General features: G+C 41.6%; 1 protein-coding gene across 1 annotated transcript in view; it reads right to left on the bottom strand.

Moving 5' to 3' along the window:
- Window positions 1-3,344: 3,344 nt before the first annotated feature.
- LOC132826462 (serine/threonine-protein kinase 32C) overlaps window positions 3,345-11,028 on the bottom strand; it is a 337,966-nt gene continuing 330,282 nt past the window's right edge. The window contains exon 12 of the mRNA XM_060842398.1: window positions 3,345-3,546. Within this exon, the coding sequence (XP_060698381.1) occupies window positions 3,402-3,546 (145 nt within the window). The 3' untranslated portion in view covers window positions 3,345-3,401. The remainder of the gene's footprint in view (window positions 3,547-11,028) is intronic.

Here is an 11,028-nt window from a genome sequence, read left to right as displayed (position 1 = left end):
GGGCATGGAGGCTTTGGCAGCTATGCAGGGGCAGTCCTGATCTTTGCTTTCAAGAGCCATGATCTTCAACCTTGTAAGGAGTGAAGAGACAAATACCACCAGCTACCACCTCTCCTTACTGTTTGGGCCCTGTGGTGAGCCATTATCCTCAATAATGAGAGAATGAGAGAGACTAAATGGGCTACGGTGGTTAGTGCTTGTGCAGGTGATGGAAAAGTAGTATGATGAGGAGGCTGTACAGAGACCATGCAAGGTGAACAGAGTGGTGTGGGTGAGAGTGAGTGAGGGAAGATGTTGCAGGCAACAGTGAGAGTTGTAGAACAAGAGTCACGGTGTCAGGTAATTACAGTTGTAGAGATATAGGAAGTGAGAGGTCAAAGAGAGTAAATGGTAGCATTTGTTTAACTTGGTGGAGTGAAGATGATCATTGACCATTTTTGCTGCATTACTGGGTATTTTGCTAGACCTGGTAGCAACCTCAGACTACGCTGGCAGGGTCTGCTGTCTTTACCTCTTCAGCTTGTTCTGTTTCACAAGGATATATGGCCTCTGCACCATCTCATCCACCAGAATTTCCAGTTCCCTGTCCACGAAATGGAAAACTAACTTCCTCTCATTTGCCATGTCCAAGGTGAACATCTGCTTCAATTTGCCAATGTTTGGCCACTTATGCAGTAGCCTTTATAGCATGACACCAGTCCTAGTGATGCTGGTGTATCCTGGCAGTGCTAAGGATCTCCAGATATGACAAATGGCAGAATTAGTATGGTATCAAACAAGAGAATTACAACAGAGGTTTGTAGGTAGTTAATGAAGCATGTTTGTGATCATAGTGTGTGGAAATGTTTCTCTTGGAGGGATACTCACCATAATACTCAATAAAATCTGATTGAAGATTTGTAGCTCGGGTATCCGTTGTTGTGGTTCTGCTCGCCGAGCTGGAAGTTTTTGCTGCAAACGTTTCGTTCCCGGCAAGAACAAACCAATATAAATACCGGAAGAAACATCAAAGCAGCGCTTCACACGAGGCTCCCACCGCACTGATGATGTTCCCTAGCCAGGGAACGAAACGTTTGCAGCAAAAACTTCCAGCTCGGCGAGCAGAACCACAATAATACTCAATGAAAATGACATTTAGCCAAAATATGAGAAGATTCAGTTCTTTGATTGTTTTACTGTGAACATATAAAACATTCTTAGGGGAAAATTCAAGGACCATTACTAGCCACTGCTTTTAAGGTAAACTGTATTGTGATATCTGTACCGATAAAAAAAAAGTTAAAAATCACACAACAACAACCCGATGAAGGAGCAGTGCTCTGAAAGCTCGTGCTTCTAAATAAACCTGTTGAATGATAACCGTGTGTTGTGTGATTTTTAACTTTGTCTACCCCAATCCGACACCAGCTCCTGCACATAATAATAAAAAAAATCAACATTCACAGAAATATTGACAGCGAGTTCGGTAGAGCAAGAATTTTCATTCTTGGTCTGGGAACAGAGACAGCTTTTATCAATCATCATTAGTTTGCCCGCTGAGTAACTATTTTAGAACATTCAAGCCATTTAAATTGTAATTATATAGATACACGAAGTCACAAACAATGATTACTGAAAAATAAAACGATTTATATTAATCCTGAATAGTTTATGTTAATCTCAGCAGTTGCTGAGATAACTTGAGATACAGAGATTCACAGAGATACAAAGTCACAGAGATAATGAGAAAATATGGCTTCAATTTTTCTCAAGTAATCTTAGATTGTTTGGTCATGATAAATTTTGGGTACAATCTTGTATAAAATTCATTTCAGCTACTAAGTTAAATTTTGTTGCTTGAAAATGGTTTTGTAAAATAAACAGTAAAAGCCTAATTGTTGTTATGTACAAGAACAAATTTATTTCCAACTTGTTTTTCCCAATACAGCAAGAAACTGGATCATGCTCCATTTCTTTAAATATTAAAAATTCAACATCTCAGTACTACAGAGATACAACCTCTTCTTGAAAAGTTTGCTCATCATTGCACATTTTCAAGGACCAGGGTTCAGTCCAAAACCAATGTATTAATCATGCAACAAAAAATACATAAATAACATTTGAATACATACAATAAGTTCTTAAAATATAATTTACCATTTGTCATTTTTACTGACAGGTATCTTAAGTAAATTGAGCTACGTAACTGCTAACATTCAAAGGTTGAAATTCCCATCAGCAAAGTGTGCAGCAATCCTGTGCTACATTCCTGTGTGTGCTTTGTTTTTTTTAACACCACGTGCTGAGCTGCATATCTTAAATTAGTTAACATAAAACCAGCGCACACAAAAATGCAGTGTAATAAAAGTACTTAATGAACATTACTGATTGAAATTTCTACCTGTTTCATCATGTCTCTCTAAGATTCTATCAATTATAATAGCCTATTGTAAAAGCAGCTGATACCAAACATCTGTAATGCGTATTGTATTAACTGCTATTTTGCTAACATATTTTGCAGTTGATCACACTATATGGTCATTCAAAGCAATAGTATACACAGGATGTGACAAATCGAATATTAATACAATTTCAAGCCATTTAGTTATATGCTAATTAGATATATCTAATTGCATGTTATGAATGAAAATGTCAGTGCTATAAAAGCTTTGGCATCCTTGCCCATAAGTTGTGCCTGCACATTTGAAACATTTTTGGAAATAGTGTAAGCTTCTGTATGAAAATTTGGTTCAATAATACATTTTCCTATCAAAGCCCACCACATAAAACTGTGGATACACAAATGCTGTCACTATTTACACATAAAATCTTCCAGTTCTCTATTTCCCCTCCCACCCATATGAAAGATTATGAAGCGATAGAAACCTTTGTTAACTATATCTATTGTACGATAATGTAGTCCAACAGTACTCTGTAAATGTATTCTCTTCTAGTAAAATTATTGTAAATTATTAATCAGCCTTTATGTCAAATTTGTATGAATATTATGACTCTTATTAGTCAGGACCATTGCATGGAAAGATTTTGACATACCATTAGCAAGACATAAACAAAGCACAAAAACAACTGAATGAGAAATACAGATCCAACTTGCTTTAAACATTCAACATCCTATTAAATTGATGACATAATGTGCCATTATATGGTTGCATAGAGAATATCTACCTTTCAGTTCATAAGAGCATCAACCTGCCTATTTTCCAGTGTTTTTTTTAAAAAATATACGAAATAAATTCACTGAGCAATATTATTCTGTTGTAGTTCACTGGATATCCAGAGATTATTCAATGGATGATTTTCTTTTCCAAACGGCATTGAAAGCTTTAATAAAGCTTGTTAGCCCAGTGAAGCAGCCTGAGAAACATTAAGACAGATGGAAAGAGCAGCCTGACCTTTTAGTCCTAGCTGCTACTTGTTGAAGAACACACTGAACTACACATGTGCAGATTTCCACTTTCACCCTCATCTTCAGCAACTGCTTCTGGTTTTGCTTCTGCTTCAACCATTGATGCAGACGCAGTTGGTTCTTCTGGCCTCTTTTTTAACCTATGTACAGATTTAAAACACAGGAGATAAGAGAATATGCATTAGTTTTGGGAACCTGTACCAATGTGGTAAAACTGTAAATATATGTGATTATAAGTATGATCTTCAGTCAGCCAGCCCTTAAAATTCATTAACATGAAACAATCTAATTAATTCAGGTTACACATAAACGTACATACACCAATCATAAATTAAAATGAGGAAGCTAATTAATGATTTGGCTTTGTTCAGTTGAATTTATACAGCATTCTTGATTCCAACCAAGGTTAAAATCAAAATGAATCTAAACTGTGCTGCTGAAATCATTCTTACCATAAATCACTGCCACTTTGTTTCTGAGGATAACTTTTGATTGTCTATTACTTCTGTGGCTGATCTCTTCTACATTTAATTGCAGATTGATTCAGCTAATCCTGACCCTTTTCTTTCTAAATGATGCTTGAGAGACCATATATTTCAGTTCATTTTGACTATAAATTCAAACAAACTGCAAATTGTGTTTAGATTTTGCATTTAAACAACAGGAGTTACGAGTATAGCAATTCTCAGAGAAACATGTTAAAATTGCCTCAAAAAATTAATTTGGTGTAGCTGACGTAGGAAAATTCTACAATTTGCTTAAAAAGTATGTGAAGTACCCTTGTCATAGTGGCTCACTAAAATTGGCACTCATGGTACTTTTCATGACTTTACTAATATCTTTTTGGAAGGTGGAATATAAATAATCAAGTTTCAAACATCAGATCTTCAAAAAGGGAACATTTCAATGTGAAATGAATTCTGTCACAGTTTAGTGACAGAACTCTCAGTGATAATGTCTGCTGCTCCATAAATAATTATTATTATCATAACATTAATGCTTTCGCATTTAAAAGATGCCATTTTAGCTGTTGGGAATAATGTGATCTTTGTGTAGTTCTATCCCCCATAGCCAAAATTATTAAAATATGTTCAATACATTGACTAAAAAGTAATCCATATTTCCAAATGTGGGAAAATAAAATGCCTTATCATTGCTGTTGAGCATACTATCGTCTTCTGGGGACAAATGTCTGAGTCATAACAACATGGGTAATCCAAGGACCATCAATCATAGTCAGTTTCTGGATTAGTGGTGCTGGAAGAGTACAGCAGTTCAGGCAGCATCCGAGGAGCAGTAAAATCGACGTTTCGGGCAAAAGCCCTTCATCAGGAATACAGGCAGAGAGCCTGAAGTGGGGAGAGATAAGCTAGAGGAGGGTGGGGGTGGGGAGAAAGTAGCATAGAGTAAAATAGGTGAGTGGGGGAGGGGATGAAGGTGATAGGTTGGGGGCGGGGGGAAGGTGGAGTGGATAGGTGGAAAAGAAGATAGGCAGGTACGACAAGTCATGGAGACAGTGCTGAGCTGGAAGTTTGGAACTAGGGTGAGGTGGGGGAAGGGGAAATGAAGTCCACATTGATGCCCTGGAGTTGAAGTGTTCTAAGGCGGAAGATGAGGTGTTCTTCCTCCAGGCGTCTGGTGGTGAAGGAGCGTTGGGGAAGGAGGCCCATGACCTCCATGTCCTTGGCAAAGTGGGAGGGGGAGTTGAAATGTTGGACCACAGGGCGCTGTGGTTGATTGGTGTCCCGGAGATGTTCCCTAAAGCGCTCTGCTAGGAGGCTTCCAGTCTCCCCAATGTAGAGGAGACCACATCGGGAGCAACGGATACAATAAATGATATTAGTGGATATGCAGGTAAAGTTGTCATTCATTTCCCTTTTATTGCCCTGCCCTGGAGCTCCAACTTTCTGCCATGAACATCCAAATCAAGCTTCTTGGGAAACAGATAGATAAGGGAGGCCCAGTCACGTCCCTTCCTTACACCAGTAACTGTCCAAATTGAGGTTTAAAGATTAGATTAGATTAGATTACTTACAGTGTGGAAACAGGCCCTTCGGCCCAACAAGTCCACACCGACCCGCCGAAGCGCAACCCACCCATACCCCTACATTTACCCCTTTACCTAACACTACGGGCAATTTATCCCGGCCAATTCACCTGACCCGCACATCTTTGGACTGTGGGAGGAAACCGGAGCACCCGGAGGAAACCCACGCAGACACGGGGAGAACATGCAAACTCCACACAGTTAGTCGCCTGAGTCGGGAATTGAACCGGGGTCTCCAGGCGCTGTGAGGCAGCAGTGCTAACCACTGTGCCACCGTGCCGCCCAAAGCCTCTTTGAGAAGCTGCATAGAGATGATAAGTGTACAAGCTAAGTGTGTGACAGTAGCATGGTAGGAAGAGAAGGGGACAGAGTGGTGAATGGGTGCATAAGAGAATAGGGACACAGGTGTGTCATAGGAGTGGGGTAGGGCTGCAGATGTGTGAGGGCATGGTTGAGTGGGTCTGGAAGAGCTGTTGAGAAGTTGAGTTCAGGGAAAAGTGTTGGTCAGTTTAGGTCGGGTGTGGAGGTGCCTGGCCAGGGGTTATTAGATAGCGGGATATTGGGTGAGGTTTGTTCAGAGTGTTGGATGAGATGAAGGATGTTTGGACTGTTGGAGTGAGGTTTAATTGGAGTGTTGTGTAAGAGTGAGGTTTGATGGGAGTGTTGGGTCAGGTTTGATTAGAGGTGTGTCAGGTTGAAATGTCAGCTTGAGGGAGTCGATAAGGTCAGAGAAGATATTAATGGATGTGGGGTTGGTTCATTGTATCAGAAAAATGTGTTGCTGAAAAAGTGCAGCAGGTTAGGCAGCATCAAAAGAGCAGGAGAATCGACATTTCGGGCATAAGCCCTTCTTCAGGAATGAGGAGGGTGTGTCAAGCAGGCTAAGATAAAAGGTAGGGAGGAGGGACTTGGGGAGGGGCATTGGGAATGCGATAGGTGGAAGAGATTTAGGTGAGGGTAATAGGCCGGAGAGGGGGTGGGGGTGGAGAGGTCGGGAAGAAGATTGCAGGTCAAGAAGGTGGTGCTGAGTCCCAGGGTTGGGACAGAGAAAAGGTGGGGGGAGGGAAAATGAGGAAGCTGGAGAAATCTGCATTCATCTCTTGTGGTTGGAGGGTTCCTAGGCGGAAGATGAGGCGCTCTTCCTCCAGGCGTCGTGTTGCCATGGTCTGGCGATGGAGGAGGCCAAGGACCTGCATGTCCTTGGCGGAGTGGGAGGGGGAGTTAAAGTGTTCAGCCACGGGGTGGTTGGGTTGGTTGGTGTCCCAGAAGTGTTCTCTGAAATGTTCTGCAAGTAGGCGGCCTGTCTCCACAATGTATAGGAGGCCACATCGAGTGCAGTGGATGCAGTAAATGATGTGTGTGGAGGTGCAGGTGATTTTTTGACGGATATGGAAGGATCCCTTGGGGCCTTGGAGGGAAGTGAGGGGGGAGGTGTGGGCGCAAGTTAGAAGATCTAAGCCCATACATTTTTATGAGACCTTTCATCAGGTCACCTCAAAGCACTCAATACACAATTAAGTACTTCTGAAGCGTTATAAATAATTTTGTGCACAACTTACTGTTAAAAACAATGAAATAATAATCAGATAATACTTTTCAGAGGCGTTGATTGAATTGACGGTGATAAATGTTGAATTGGGCACAAGAGTAATCTAGGATAGAAGTATGATGTAATGCCAATTAGTTATGGTAAACCTAATGCTACAGTGAACCAATAATGTGTATCCAAGGCAATATAATTTACAGAACATACTTTGTTTTAACAATCCACTAAAATGACTGCTTTCCAGGTAAATCTTGCATATTACTGTTTTGTGCAAGTTAAAGGAGCGGTCTGAAAAATTCTGTCTTCTTGAAAGATGATTGGCACAAAAGTTTGAAGAGGAGTGCCATGAGTACCCCTAGAGACCTGGAAGAGGATCTATAGCACTCGAGCTAACTTCTGGTGTGAGTCATACCAGGCGCCATATTGGGGAGGATATTAATGGATGTGCAGTGTGATTCTGTCAGAGCTATGCAGAGAAGGCAGCTTGTAAGGATAATCAGTGTGCAGTGCTGATTTGACACCACTTTTGCCATGCCGGAGGTCAGTCCTTCCTCTTGTAACATTAAGCAGATGAAGATGTGTTCAGTAGCAGAGTTCCTGCCCACCCATACCATTTAAAGGGATCATCATCAAGAAGTCGTTGCTGCTTAATTCCTACTAACTCTTGGTTCGATGGTGTAACAGTTTGATGCTTTCTAGTGTATTCTGAAATTGCTGAAGTTTTCCAGGAATACTGTAGAACAACATCAAGATTTCTGCACAAAAATGGGTACATTCCTCTTGTAATGCAGCATGACTTAGAGATTGAACAAAATCTACTTAGAGCTGGAAGGATGGTAGAGGAGGGCGGAGGAGGAGAAGCATTCTCAGCAGGAGTGTATAGCCATTAGGGTACAAGAGCAATCCTTTTGTCTGAAGTTCAGTAAGGAACAATGTGTAAAACAGCCATGCCTCACTGGAATCTGCCCCTGCTACAGCTACAATACAACCAAACAGCAGGAAGTGTACCGCATTGCAACAGCTGACATCAAACTACTTTGACAGGATCTCCTTTCAGGTTGAATATTTACAACATCTCACATCCTGCCATCCACTGCTGCAGAAGAGTGGATGCTGACACGTTCTATTCAGTGAGAACTAACAACATGTCATTCTTGCCAGAGAGAGCAGGCTGAGCAATAAGTGAAGGCATCCCCATGTGGCAGGATGCATTAGACAGCACACATATTGCTTTGCGGGTGCTTCATTTTAATTCTGAGATGTACCACAATTGAAAGAGACTAAAACAATATCAGCATCCAGGTGGGAGTAGCAACATGCAGGATATCATACTGGTCAGTGTCTAATATCCTGGCAGCAGTCCTGATGTCTTTGTTCTGTGGCAGTCCTATGTGTGACCTACATTTGAGACAACATATAACAAACCAATGGATGGCTTATGGGCAGCAAGGCTTATGTGTTCACTGTCTTACTCATGACTCTGGTACATGATCCGGGCACATACATTATGCATTCAATGAAAACCGTGCCATCTCATGACATGTTTTGGAACACATGCATGCTGAAGTCAGGTTTCTGCAACCTGGACCCCTCATGGGGAACCCTGCAGCACTCAGTAGGATGGTTGTCAAGGTTAATGTTTCAAGTCTGATACAACTCTTCCTTAGAATTGTTCTGACAAAGAGTCATGTCAGTCTAAAAACGTTAACTTTGTTCCTCTCCCCTTGGATGCTGCTGGGCCTGCTGAGTTTCTCCAGCATTTTGTGCATTTGTTTCAGATTTCTAGCATTTCACTTTGATTTGCATGTAAAGGTCCATGGTCATCTGCTGCATTCTGCATAGCCTGCTCATTATGAAGGCACAGCCGTTCCCATCAGTCTGTTGCATTTAGCTCTGGAGCAGCAGGAACAGTTCACTTCTTTCTCATCAGGTTTTGCAGGAACAATTCAACTGATGTCAATAAAACAGACCCCAATTCCACATTCGAAAACTGTCTTGCAACATGCTGTCCTGAGTCTGGGCCTCACATCCATTGCTTGGCCGTGATGGCAAATATAAAAGAATAAAAATGAACATTCCAAGCCATGCTGATAAATCAAATGGCATTTTTCTGCCCAGCACTAGTGATCAACTAATCACTACAGTGTCTGTTTCCTATTTATCTTTGCCTATCCTAATACTACTCTGCAATGCTACCCCAGTGACTGCAGTATCGCTGGTGGACCATTGCTGACTGTCAATCCAAGAGAAACTGAGGACAGCCTTGAGATTACCCATTGAGCAGCTTTGGGTGCAGAAGGTCACTGTTTTGATTGTACCATCTGGATATGGGCAGCAGTAGTTTGCACTGACTGCGCTGACAGGTGGAGATACTCAGAGTGCAAGGACTGTAATCGTGAGAGTAAGCAGACACTTCAGCAATCCAACTAATCTGTTAGAGGATTTCTCTGAGAGCCTTAAGCCCATTTGAAGTCTACAGAGAACAGGTTGACCTTGTACAGCAGGAGATTGAGATTTTCCACTCCACCACCCAGATGTTTCAGGTAGTTTCAGCTTGTGCTGTAATGGAAGCTGAGGTGTCGGGCATTAGACGTGGTCATCGCAGTTGGGTCCACAAATATGCTCATAAAGTTGGTCACCACTTTCATGTTATAAAGGATAGGCTCTTGGCTCAGTAGAAATGTTGTGTCAAGAGGATGCTGGACTCTTCAAATCCACTTGACATTGACTGAATTCTTTCAGGCAGATCTACTAATTCAACAATCATCTCATTTCACATATCTATCAGTGTCTTTCTGTAACCTCTCTGATCAAAGTGCTCATTGGAGCCCTCTGCAGAGGTGCCTCTGTTACACTTGAGCCCTATGCTGCCCCCACTGTCTTAACACATGCAGATCTCATCACTATGTTGCTCCTACATTACATACAGTGTTGCTTCTGAATGAATGGCTGTGAGTATGAGACTGAGTGACTGGAGTTCTCCTTCAAGATTATCTTAGTCCTCTTCTACCTGTTGGTTTTCCACTAATACTGAATTAGTTTCACCTCTTGGATATCTGAAAGGAGAAAGCCAGAAAGGTACGGCTTGTGAGGAAGAGGGGGAACTTAATGATGCATGCTTATATTGTTGGCTGCTTGCAAGCCAGACAGTGCATAGGATGAGGGGGAAATGTGTATGAGAAGGAAGATTGGATATGAGGATACCATTATCTTCAAAGGTTCCAGCCTCATCACTGGCCAGGGCATCTACATTGTCCCTCCACTAACATTGAGCATTGGCTCTTCCATTAGGATTTAGACCATGTACCCGTAAACCCACTACCTCCCCCTTCCCCCGCCCACCACCCGTTAGCTCCTGCAGCCCTCAGTTGTATATCATTTTAACCTGAAAGACAGATGAATATATCAGTGAACTTGTTGCAATCTGTTAGAATAATGTGGCTATTGAGACTGAGTAATTACAACTGTCTGCAAGTTGTTATACATTATACAATTGTTGTTGTATAATGAAAGGGTCAATATCGGAGAGTGCATGTAGCTCCACCCAACCTGATGATGTTAGAGTGTCTTGCAAAGGGAAATTGAGAGAATAGCTTTAAATCTCAGATGTGTCAACAATGTCTTCTGATAATCTTTGTAGCAATGTTTAACTAGACAAGCAGGAAGCTGGAAGAACTCAACAAGGCAGGCAGTATCAGAAACATCAAATTCTCCACCTCCTGATTCTGCCTGGCTTGCTGTGTTCTTCCAGCCTCCTGCTTGTCTACTTTGGATTCCGGCATCTGCAGTTTTTTTTTACCTCTAACAATGTTTAACTAGTTAATGTCGCTTGTACCTATTACTACTGTGCAATAAACTACACATTGTTAAGACTTGATAGCGGTTGATCCTCTACAACCATAAAGAATAAGACCCTTAAGGCCCAGACAATGAAAGAGCATCCTTCCACCCACAAATACCACAGCTGCAAGATAGGGCTTACAGCTGTAAAAAGTGTTGAGGGTGAGGTGAAGATATGGATGTTAGTGA

Source organism: Hemiscyllium ocellatum, chromosome 22 (assembly GCF_020745735.1).
Source record: "Hemiscyllium ocellatum isolate sHemOce1 chromosome 22, sHemOce1.pat.X.cur, whole genome shotgun sequence".
NCBI classification, from domain to species: Eukaryota; Metazoa; Chordata; class Chondrichthyes; order Orectolobiformes; family Hemiscylliidae; genus Hemiscyllium; species Hemiscyllium ocellatum.
The sequence above is the reverse complement of the archived record's forward strand: the minus strand, read 5'-3'. Positions and strand labels throughout refer to the sequence as shown.